General features: G+C 41.2%; 1 protein-coding gene across 1 annotated transcript in view; it reads left to right on the top strand.

Moving 5' to 3' along the window:
- cnksr2a (connector enhancer of kinase suppressor of Ras 2a) overlaps positions 1 to 12,491 on the top strand; it is a 799,210-nt gene that overhangs the window by 506,083 nt on the left and 280,636 nt on the right. The window contains exons 10-11 of the mRNA XM_070893873.1: positions 10,104 to 10,315; positions 11,689 to 11,778. Of these exons, the coding sequence (XP_070749974.1) occupies positions 10,104 to 10,315; positions 11,689 to 11,778 (302 nt within the window). The remainder of the gene's footprint in view (positions 1 to 10,103; positions 10,316 to 11,688; positions 11,779 to 12,491) is intronic.

Below are 12,491 nucleotides of genomic sequence, written 5' to 3'. Positions count from 1 at the left end.
AACGTGGAGATATTACACTCAATTCCATCATCTAAATCATTAATATATATTGTAAAGAGCTGGGGTCCCAGCACTGAGTCCTGTGGCACTCCACTAGTCACTGCCTGCCATTCTGAAAAGGACCCGTTTATCCCGACTCTCTGCTTCCTGTCTGCCAACCAGTTCTCTATTCATGTCAGTACATTACCCCCAATACCATGCGCTTTGATTTTGCACACCAATCTCTTGTGTGGGACCTTGTCAAAAGCCTTTTGAAAGTCCAAATACACCACATCCACTGGTTCTCCCTTGTCCACTCTACTAGTTACATCCTCAAAAAATTCCAGAAAATTTGTCAAGCATGATTTCCCTTTCATAAATCCATGCTGACTTGGACCTATCCTATCACTGCTCTCCAAATGCGCTGCTATTTCATCCTTAATGATTGATTTCAACATTTTCCCCACCACCGATGTCAGGCTAACCGGTCTATAATTACCCGTTTTCTCTCTCCCTCCTTTTTTAAAAAGTGGTGTTACATTAGCAACCCTCCAGTCCATAGGAACTGATCCAGAGTCGATAGACTGTTGGAAAATTATCAACCAATGCATCCACTATTTCTAGGGCCACTTCCTTAAGTACTCTGGGATGTAGACTATCAGGCCCTGGGGATTTATCGGCCTTCAATCCCATCAATTTCCCTAACACAATTTCCCGCCTAATAAGGATATCCTTCAGTTCCTCCTTCTCACTAGACCCTCGGTCCCCTAGTAATCCGGAAGGTTATTTGTGTCTTCTTTTGTGAAGACAGAACCAAAGTACGTGTTCAATTGGTCTGCCATTTCTTTGTTCCCCATTATAAATTCACCCGAATCCGACTGCAAGGGACCTACGTTTGTCTTCACTAATCTTTTTCTCTTCACACATCTATAGAAGTTTTTTATGTTTCCAGCAAGTTTCCTCTCATACTGTATTTTCCCCCTCTTAATTAAACCCTTAGTCTTCCTCTGTTGAATTCTAAATTTCTCTCAGTCCTCCGGTTTGCTACTTTTTCTAGCTAATTTGTATGCCTCTTCTTTGGAATTAATACTATCCTTAATTTCCTTTGTTAGCCACGGTTGAGCCACCTTCCCTGTTTTATTTTTAGTCCAGACAGGGATGTATAATTGCTGAAGTTCGTCCATATGATCTTTAAAGGTTTGCTATTGCCTATCCACCGTCAACCCTTTAAGTATCATTTGCCAGTCTAATCTCGCCAATTTGCGCCTCATACCATCAAAGTTACCTTTGCTTAAGTTCAGGACCCTAGTTTCTGAATTAACTTTGTCACTCTCCATCTTAATAAGGAATTCTACCATATTATGGTCACTTTTCCCCAAGGGGCCTCGCACAACAAGATTGCTAATTAGTCTCTTATCATTACACATCCCCCAGTCTCGGATGGCCAGTTCTCTGGTTGGTTCCTCGACATATTGGTCTAGAAAACCATCTCTAATACACTCCAGGAAATCCTCCTCCACCGCATTGCTACCAGTTAAGTTAGCCCAATCAATATGTAGATTAAAGTCGCCCATGATTACTGCTGTACCTTTATTGCACACAACTCTTATTTCTTGTTTGATGCTGTCCCCAACCTCATGACTACTATTTGGTGGCCTGTACACAACTCCCACTAGCGTTTTCTGCCCTTTGGTATTCCGTAGCTCCACCCACACCGATTCCACATCATCCAAGCAAATGTCCTTCCTTACAATTGCATTAATTTCCTCTTTAACCAGCAACGCCACCCCGCCTCCTTTTCCTTTCTGTCTGTCCTTCCTTAATGCTGAATACCCTTGTATGTTGAGTTCCCAGCCTTGGTCACCCTGGAGCCATGTCTCCGTGATGCCAAACACATCGTATCCGTTAACTGCTATATGTGCAGTTCATTCATCCACCTTATTCCGAATACTCCTCGCAGTGAGGCACAGAGCCTTCAGGCTTGTCTTTTTAACAAACTTTGACCCTTTAGAATTTTGCTGTAAAGTGGCCCTTTTTGTTTTTTGCCTTGGGTTTCTCTGCCCTCCACTTTTACTATTCTCCTTTCTTGCTTTTGCTTCTGTCTCCATTTTATTTCCCTCTGTCTCCCTGCATAGGTTCCCATCCCCCTGCCATATTAGCTTAACTCCTCCCGAACAGCACTAGCAAACACTCCCGCTAGGGCATTGGTTCCGATCCTGCCTAGGTGCAGACCGTCCGGTTGGTACTGGTCCCACCTCCCCCAGAACCGGTTCCAATGCCCCAGGAATTTGAATCCCTCCCTTCTGCACCACTGCTCAAGCCACGTATTCATCTGAGCTATCCTGCGATTCCTACTCTGACTAGCATGTGGCACTGGTAGCAATCCTGAGATTACTGCCTTTGAGGTCCTGCTTTTTAATTTAACTCCTAGCTCCCTAAATTCGTCTTGTAGGACCTCATCCCGTTTTTTACCTATATCGTTGGTACCTATATGTACCACGACAACTGGCTGTTTACCCTTCCTTTTCAGAATGTCCTGCACCCGCTCCGAGACATCTTTGACCCTTGCACCAGGGAGGCAACATACTATCCTGGAGTCACGGTTCAGGGATCTTGGAAATTATCCACAAGAGACGTGCAATATTTTTCACAATTGTTCTTCATAAACCCTCAGGATAATCCCTGTCTAAAGCCTCTACTGTGCTAAACTACTGTGTTACTGATTTTTAAAAAAAATGAACATTACAGAGCCAGTGGCAGAAAACAGGCACCCAGCATTTAGCCAGCTCCAGAAAGTCTGAGATTTCATCTCGTTCTAGACTTAAGAAGACTGTAAAAAAAAAACTTATTGAGTGAAGCAAAAAACAAGTTTATCATTTTTAACCGATTAGCATTATGCCCTAAAGGACCAAATCAGCCAACTTGACTGTTACCAAGACCTCAAAGTAATCAGGAAACAGTCTGGTCACTTTCATGGCTAACATCATGCTGGTGACATTCATTACAGTAATGTGTACAATTTGAGCAAACATTAGAATCTTCTAGTATTACTAAATGTAGGTAGATTATCAATATGAAATGCTCATGTTTATATTCTTACAAAGTAATCCCACAGAAAATGATAATTTCTCTTTAATGGGAAATAGCTGTCGCCAGAAGTAACTGGCCATTGACCTGGACTCCAAAACAATGGTTTTGTCTAAGCTAATCACATACGTTATAGTTTCACTTCTGTTTGGATAAGCTAGGGTAGGGAACTCTGAGAGTCAGGGCAGAGCTGTCGTCTTGGGACAGTTCTTGACTGTTAACAGGAAGAGGAATTTGATACAATACATTTAAATAGCCGCACAATTAAATTGCCCACTGTAACTTCTCGAGAGTGATTTTGTTTATTGTGCTGTACGAAGTGTGGGATGGCATTTCTGGGATATAATGGGCCAAAAATCGTGGTCTCTACGGGTGCTTACAATGTGCGCATGCACCCATAGAGGTCCCGCAAGTGCCGGTTCTCAGTGCGCGATACGCACGCGCTGAAATCCGGCACTTGCGAACTGTCAACATTTCTTTTAAGAGTTCCAATGCATCCGCAGGAGAAGGGCCTTCGCAGGCAGAGATTTGGGCTATTTGCCCAACTCTTGCTCAGAGAATGACATTCAAACTCTTATGCCTGGTAAAAGCAGGCCTCCTGCTTTTACCAGCGTAAGAGTTTTAAAAAATAGAAAAATAAAATGTTATCAATAATTTTTATATTTAAAAACCCTGTCCATTAAGTTTATTTTTACTCCTATTAAAAAATATTTTTAAAAATTCAAAAAAATACATTTTTATCTAAATTTTTTTTTAGTTAAATTCAATTTTAATTAATTTCAAATATGTGAAGTGTTTTTCTTATTTATTTGAAATATTTGTGTTTTTGAGATGTGTCCCCATTCACATTAATGGTGATCTCCATACAAACGGAACTCACCATTACTGTGAATGGGAATTCGCCACTTTCATTGGTTGGACCGGCCCATGTGATCGCAAGCTACACATACGCTCCTGGAATACGTGGGTCCCTGCCCTGGACTGTGCAGCAAGGCCTCGGAGCGCAAATCTACGTTCCTCCGGGACTACCAGGTACTTTCGTAAAAAATTTCAGTCAGAGGCATCCTCCCGCAGAAAGCCTCTGACCGCAATTTCTGGGCCAATAATTTTCCACTTTGATTATCCAGTGTTAAGATCAACCATAATTGTTGATGGTGGATGTCTAGGTTTTCAGTTTGTTAATATTTCATTGTTAAACATCAAACAATTAAGCTATACATAATTCTGGTTGAAGCAGAATAGAGTATGGGTGGCACTGAATGGAGCAAATGTTATAGTGAAGGAGGAGGCTATGTGCAATATAGAGAAAATAATCTGATGTCATGCAAATGCAAATTCTTAAAGGAACAGATACACAGCTTGGAGTGCTAACTCTGGGTTAGCTCGATAGTATGTGGAAAAGAACTTAATAAAACAAAGCTCATTTCTCTCTCTAGAAAAGCAATTACAATGGAACCTGTCATTTAAGACATGTTTTGCCAAGAAAAAGTGGTCCCTCAAGATAGATGGTCTCAATGGGGGGAACATTCTCTAATGCTAAAAATACCAAATTTCAAACAGCTCTTTGACAAAATGTAATCCTGCATTGAACTTGTCTTAACCAAGTTAAAAATTAATGTTTAATTAATTTTGTTTGTATTAATTAATTGTTTGTACCATGTGTTTTTGTCAGAATAATAACATTCCACCCAGTTCTCTGTAAAGCTGTATATTGTTACAGCAAGTGCATTCAGGTAAAATTCTTCTTAAAATATTTTTGGTTGAGTTTAAAAAAAAAAGAAGTATTTGTTTCTTCACTGAGTGCAAAGCAGGTGTGAAATGTTTCCCTGGTTACCTTCATGTTGCAAGCTGGCTTAACCAGTTTTTAAGCATCTTTCTCTGAATGATATCTTTTAGAAAGTATACTACTGTCTCACACAAAACAGAAAAGCTTCAATGCCCCTTCAAAGTCTGTTAATAGTAGATCGTTATTAAAAGTCTGCAGATTTTAGTGCTAACTGAACTTGTGGAATTGACAATTAGCATTTTATAGAACTTGGCAAAAAAAACATTCTACCCACTGCTGGGAGAGATTAAATGTGTGCCATTACATAACTCTCAGATCTCCACTCTCATTCTAATCAGTTAGAGAAATCCGCATTCTCAAAGGACGGGGAAAGCAGGCAAGTTCAAAGGCAAAATGCTAAAATGCGTATGGGGTTATCTCATATTTGGCTACAGTATAAAACTGTCTCACACAAAACAAAAACATTGGGCTTTGTGTTATAAAGCTTTTTGCGGACATTAATTACAAGCAGGCCTTCTGGGTGCTGGTCATGTTAAGTCAGCTATCTTTCATTGGCGATCAATTGCAACAAAAAGCTTTCCAGCTAAACTTAAATGTCAGGTTCCACTGTACGATGTTTGCTCTGTTGGTTTCTGATATGATGCAAATAGGATTAAACTTTTTTGATTTGATAGCTTTAAAATAATCTTTACATGATCAGTATTTCTGGCAATTCCATTTTCAGAGCATATTATCAATTAATTGAAAAGAACAAAACTAGTCCCCCAGTGGTCAGTGTGCAAACTCATGTGGTCTGTCACCATGCTATCATCATCATCATAGGCGATCCCTCGAAATGAGGATGCTTGCTTCCATGCCAAAAAGGGATGAGTTCACAGATATTTCAATGAAGAACCTAATATTCCAGATCCCGAACTACATCGTGAAGGGTGGAAGATGCCTGTGCTTGGAATTTTTTAACGTGTGGTGGCCGTTGCACACAGGCTTGACAGAGCTAGGTCTTGGTCCAGTGGCAAGGATTACCCAAGACTAACTGGAGACCAGCTCTGCTGCACGGACCGAGCAAGCACACATATCACAGTGTGGGCTGGCCCGTGCTGCCCCTGGGCCCTCACCTCCTCTGGGCCCCAGTTTCATGCCTCTCCTGGGCCCCGGTCACTTCCCTCTACGGACTCTTGCCGCTCCTTTTCCCCTCCTGCTGTGCCTGCCCGCACTACAATCAGCGACCTGGCTTCATAGCCGCCGCCCTCCTGCAGCAGCACGCGCTACTCCCTGCAGTGGTATGCCACCGCACGCTGCTCCCTCCAATGGCCCCGGACTGCTGATGGTCTTGCAGGCCAGGACCACGCCGATTTCCGGGCCTATGCTATATAGGCCAGGAAGGTCCAAGTTTCAATCCCTGGTTTGTGTTAAAATTGGTTAATGCCATCCAGGATAGATTTTGGGGCCTCAGTTTCTCTGGGGTGCGGAAATGAAGAAAAGTAACAGCGGTCCGGTGATCCTTGCCAGAAATGCCTATATGATTGAATAGTATGCCAATGCTCACTGTCTTGCCCACATACGATGAATGGGCTCACCACAGCTTCTTTGGCAACATCTCCAAAACCCGCGACCTCTACTACCTCATCATCATAGGCAGTCCCTCAAAATCGAGCAAGACTTGCTTCCACTCTAAAAGTGAGTTCCCAGGTGACTGAACAGTCCAATACGGGAATTGCAGTCTCTATCACAGATGGACAAGACAGTTGTTGAAGGAAAGGGTGGGTGGAGAATCTGGTTTGCCACATGCTCCTTCTGTTGCCTGCGCTTGTTTTCTGCATGCTCTTGGCGACGAGACTCGAGGTGCTCAGCGTCCTCCCGGATGCTCTTCCTCCACTTAGGGCGGTCTTTGGCCAGGGATTCCCAGGTGTCGGTTGGGATGTTGCCCTTTATCAAGGAGGCTTTGAGGGTGTCCTTGAAATGTTTCCTCAGCCCACCTGGGGATTGCTTGCCGTGTAGGAGTTCCAGGTAGGACGCTTGATTTGGGAGTCTTGTGTCGGGCATGCGGACGATATCACCTAGAAGGACAAGGGCAGCAGGCGCATGGGAGCACCATTACCTACAAGTTCACCTCCAAGTTACATCAACATCCTCACTTGGAAATATAACGGCGTTCCTTCAAAGTCACGGAGTCAAAATCCTGGAACTCCCTCCCTAACAGCACTGTGGGAGTTTCTTCACCACAAGGACTGCCGCGGTTCAAGAAGGCAGCTCACCACCACCTTATCAAAGGTAATTAGGGATCGGCAATAAATGCTGGCCTTGCCAGTGATGCCCACTTCCCGGAACGAATTAAATAAAAGGACACTTGCACAAGGTACTGGAGGCCATGGTCACCCATAGTATTGTAGGAGTGATTCCGCAATCCTGTGCTCACAGTGAGCTCGGGTCAGAGCTAGGGCTATGACATTTCAACCCCAAAACTTCAACCCACTGTCCCTATGAACACAGCTCCCTGCTAACCGAGCAAGATTGCTGAATCACAGCTTACATCAGCATGATTTGCTCTTAAGGAGAGGGGAGAAAATCGAAAGGAAGAATAAGACTTTTATTAAATCAGCTAAACCATATGAATCCAAAAGCAAAGTACTGAGGATGCTGGAAATCTGAATTATAAACAGAAAATGCTGGGAAAATGCAGCAGGTCAGGCTGCATCTGAGAGAGAGAGAAACAGAGTTAACGTTTCAGTAATAAGTGTAAGCTCAAGGAATAGCACCTCATCTTTCAGTTAGGCACTCTACAGCCTTCTGGACACAACATTGAGTTCAACAATTTCAGATCATAACCTCTGCCCCCATTTTTTTCAGATGGCAGCTGTTGTTAATGATTCTGATATTCCCATTTATGCTGCCTCTCGACCATCTTTTGTTTCTTAGCTTGTCCCTTTACAATCTCCTTTTGCCTTTCACCATCATCTCTTTTGTCATTTAATCTCTCCTGCCTTCCACCCTATCACAGACCTTCCCTTTTGTTCTTTCCTTCCCTTTTTCCCTGCCTCTGTACTTGCTTAAAACCTGTTACATCTCTAACTTTTTCAGTTCTGATGAAAGGTCATTGATCTGAAAGGTTAACTCTGCTTCTCTCTCAACAGATGCTGCCTGATTTTCTGTGTATTCCCAGCATGTTCTGTTTTTAAACAGAATCATTGGTTCTGGGTTTATCGTTGATGATTGATCTGAGAGTTGTCAGTGCTCCCATAACATTACTTCAGCAGAAAATGTTAATGATTGTTATTTAGCACTGTACTGCTGTGAAGATGGTACTGCCAGAAAAAATCTAACCAAGTTCAATCATACTTCTTAAGTATGGCATTGTTTTTTTTCTAATAACATCTAAAAGAATTATAATTTGTCCAAGGTTTGTTTTTTTTCACTATGGGATTTATTTACACATGCTGTTTTTTTTAACAATTATATCAATAGTATGAATTTTTTTTGGTGCCACTGTAGATGTTTTTCTTTTTATATAATCACACTCTGTGTAATGTTTTTACGATGCACTTTCTTTCTTGGGGTATTTAATCGAATATGGGTTTTCAACACATAATCCCTGGTAATCGTTTTATTACACTTGTTTTGATGACTTTTTCTGATTCACATTCTCCACCCATTCTGCCTCCTATCAAAGAGGAAACATTGGTATCGCTGGAGTACTAACTCCATTCTTTCTAACCACAAATAATTCTCTTTACTTCTCGAACTCGAAAGTCTCAACATCGACCACAACTTTCGTAATAGTAAGACATGTGTCCAAATGATATTTTTTACCAGGCAACTCTGGCAGCGATGACTGACACAAATTAGCTGTTGAGTCGTGGGATGTGTGGATAGCAGCTTCATTCTTGACAATTGATTGACAAAGTGGATTGTTTTACATTGCAAGATACTGGCTTTTTTTAAACAATTACTCCTTGTGGGCTCCTTGAATGAAGGTGCTCAGCACTTTTTTCCTGCCTCTGGTTACCTGCAGGATTCAAGGAAGCCCTAAAAATACATTGATTGTCACAGCAGCCTTGTTGTCTGATCTGATGTGAGGACATGATTAACTCCAGTTATTGGTGTACTGCCCACTTCCTAGCTCAGTGTGAAGTAATCGTATTTCATTAATGGGCTTTTTGTACCCTGTGCCATGATGAATGAAAAATCCCTACTAAATAGTAGTTGAAGAAGGTCTCTCTTCCCCCCTCCCTTTTTTTCTCTCTTCAGTGATCCTTATCCATGCACAGTAGAACTGGTAGCTCTAGAGTCTGGTATTTGCAGCCTAGTGATAAATGTTGCTGGGTGAGTATGTAGTATGAATCACTTAGTTTATGTTAAGTGAAAATGTGGGCGTTTGTTTCTCAGATTTGTGACAGAAATTGTAATATTGTCATGAGAAATAATGCTAAAAATCATTGCCCAACCATGGCAGAATGGATTATGTTCTTCCAACTTTTACAGGCCCCTTCTTAAAAGCAGACTTTTTTTCCTATCGGTTTTACTTAACTTGGTTTAGCGGAGGATTACAAAACCAGGGAGCGTCTGTTCTGTGACAATGGTGACTCATTGCAATTTACTCCCAGTAACAAATCTGAACATCCCATCATCATTCAGGTATCCACAGTACCTATTGTGGAAGGCTAACTGCAAAACTGTGGTGCATGTTGCTCAAGTAAACTGCCAGTAGCATTTGTACATGAATAGAATGGCTGCAAAAGGTCTTTATTATAACACAGACGAAAACAAACCATGGATAGCCTTAATACTTCGGTATTTTAAAATTTACAAACCACTTATTTTTTTAAATGTCTTCTAATGTCTCAACGAGGGCACGATGGCTTCCATGACAAAATTACAACCTGATTTGTTGCTGTGTTCCACCTTTTATTGACAATGTTTGAGATGGCCAATATTGGAGTGCTTTCCAAAAGAAGTGAAGTTGTATTATTTGATGCTCTGTAGAGTTCCTGTTTGCTACTGTAATTGATCATTGATATAGTTTCCATAAACCATAATCTCCTCATAAATGGCTGTCATGTAGAAGTTTACAATTGGAAATGGAAGTGCAGTGAGAGTATTACATTGGAATGAGTAACCTCAAGAGTATTAGCACCATATTTCATTCTATAATGTAGATATTTACTGCTTTCAGTGGCATAATTGGCTTGACTTCTGCTTGTTTAATTAGAAAGATAAACAGAGGCATTGAATTTTATTTTTCTCCAATTAAAAGGGATGAAAAAGGGAACCTTCCCATTGAGGAACCCAGCAGACATGTTTTAGGCAAACCAGTGCATAAAGGATCAGAGTCCCCTAATTCTTTCCTGGATCAGGAATATCGAAAACGCTTCACAGTGATTGAAGGAGATGCAATGATTCTCAGCTATGATTACGACACAAGCAGGTCAAGTGTACCAGGCAGAAGAGAAAATACTCTGACGTATGGTAATTTTAGCTTCTGTCTAGTTTTTGTATTTAGAACTGGCTCCAACCAGCGATATTCTTTAAAAAAAATTTGTATCTATGTTAAGACTAAAGTGTGTCCGTGTGATTATAGGGCTGTAGTTTTGACGAAAGCCTTCAACCAATTAAATTGTAGAACCAGAGATCACATATCAAAACTTTAACCAATCAGATCCCAGAGGTCACTGTCTCTTCAACCAATCAGATCCCAGAGGTCACTGTCTCTTCAACAGACAACTTGCAGATCCAGCAACCAATCAGAACCTAGAACCATCTCGTCTGAATTCTGATTGATTCACAGTCATAAAAATTATCAGTCGCAAGCTCCCATAAAATAATTCTATGGTATACAGCTGTAATGACAGTTCCTTACCCCCAATGTACCCCTGAAAATAAAATTGATAACAGGATTTTTTTTTAATTCAACAACTCGGGGGGAAAAAAAATCACATATTTGCCCATCCCATCTTTTGCCCACCTTGCCAACTGCCTCAACTCATGATAGATCCGCCCTCACCCTGTACTCCAGGGCCCTACCTAGTTGAGGCCCAGAATTGAGTAGACTACATCAGAGGTATAGCCACACTTTTCACTTGTTTGTTTTGAATTCACATTGCAACACTGAAATAATCAGAACTGGGTAACAGGAGTTCTTCTGAACCTGCCAACAGCTTATGGGTTAACAGACACTAAGGAAATAGAACCTACAGAGACAGAGAAAATTGTGGGTTCTGCAACGTGTTCAAATTATAAGTGAATTTCAGCATTGAAGTAGAATTTGAATACAAGAATTAACCTGAAATTTCATGGTTCACGTAAGCTGTCTCTCTCCAGTTATAAATTATGTCCTACCTGACTACTATTTGCTTAATAACTAATTCCTCATGTAAAAGAAAAATAATTGCTCATAAGTCATGGTGCAAATAAATCTGATCATTTGGTTTACAGCATCTGATTATGTTTCCCTTGAGGATTTGTAAAAATTTTACTATTTAAAACTAACAGCAGGTGGGGGCATAAGCTTACTTGAGTCAAACGCTGCAATATTGAAAAATTCCGATGAATAGAGTGGTTTATAATAAAGATCAGGAAGCAGAGCGAAGGGCTTCTTCTAAGCATGGAACAGCATACCATTTGCTACAATAGAGTACCACAATCTGTGCATTCAGAATTAATTCCAGTAATCTGTCTTCCCCAATCTTGCTATTTAACAAGATCAACTATTAAAATAGAACTGCTGAATAGAATATGACGAATAGACTGCTTTGAAAATTCAAAGATGAAAAGAAGCAAACAATAATAGTGCAAAATGAAATGCAACATGTGATTGGAGAATTTATTTTTGCTGTTTCCAGGCAAACTAAGGCCAATTTCCATGCCAGTGGAATACAACTGGGTTGGAGAATATGAAGATTCTAACAGACCCAAAAGAGATGGAAGAAGAGGTGAGTGATTTTTTTGTGTAGAAATGTCCAAGAACCTGATTTTAGTTGAAAATTGGCACTTACAAAACACAGGCTGAAACGAATACTTTCACTCAGTAGTGGTTAGCTTTATTTTTTTGTGTGTGTACCAGTGGATCGCCCAAGCCACCCCGCATGGGCAGTTTGAATTGAAAGCACAGTTGTGAACATTAACTGCTAACCTGCCCTGTCTCTTTAAGGGCACTGCTCAGATACTCCCTGTGGGAATCTAGGTAACTGTTTTTGATTGTGAATTTTTAAAATCATTTAGAGGCCACTGAAATGCTTTATCCTTTTTAAGATAATTTGTATTTGTGACATCTGGAGTATTACAGGAGCACAGTACATGCAAGACTTATTGGTCTCAGGCGGTGGCACAAAACAGGCGTTATCGGATTGGCCGTCAGTTATACGCAGCGCCTGATTTTGAACTGAATATCAGGCGCTGCGTATAACGGCGGCCGATCCGATAACACCCTTCTTGCACCACCGCCCGAGACGAATATCTAGGTCTATATGTGTGAATTGTATACTTGTATATGCACAGTAGTGCTCTTGAGTTTCAGAGGATGCCAAAGCACACAACACCCAGTATGTGCAGCATGCAAATGTCAGCTGAACATGTCGGAGTCGACTTTAACTTTTGGGCGGCCAATCGGTGGAGTGTGCCAAGAGCCAGCCCGTTTTGGCAACAA

This window comes from Pristiophorus japonicus, chromosome 11 (genome assembly GCF_044704955.1).
Source record: "Pristiophorus japonicus isolate sPriJap1 chromosome 11, sPriJap1.hap1, whole genome shotgun sequence".
NCBI classification, from domain to species: domain Eukaryota; kingdom Metazoa; phylum Chordata; class Chondrichthyes; family Pristiophoridae; genus Pristiophorus; species Pristiophorus japonicus.
The sequence above is the reverse complement of the archived record's forward strand: the minus strand, read 5'-3'. Positions and strand labels throughout refer to the sequence as shown.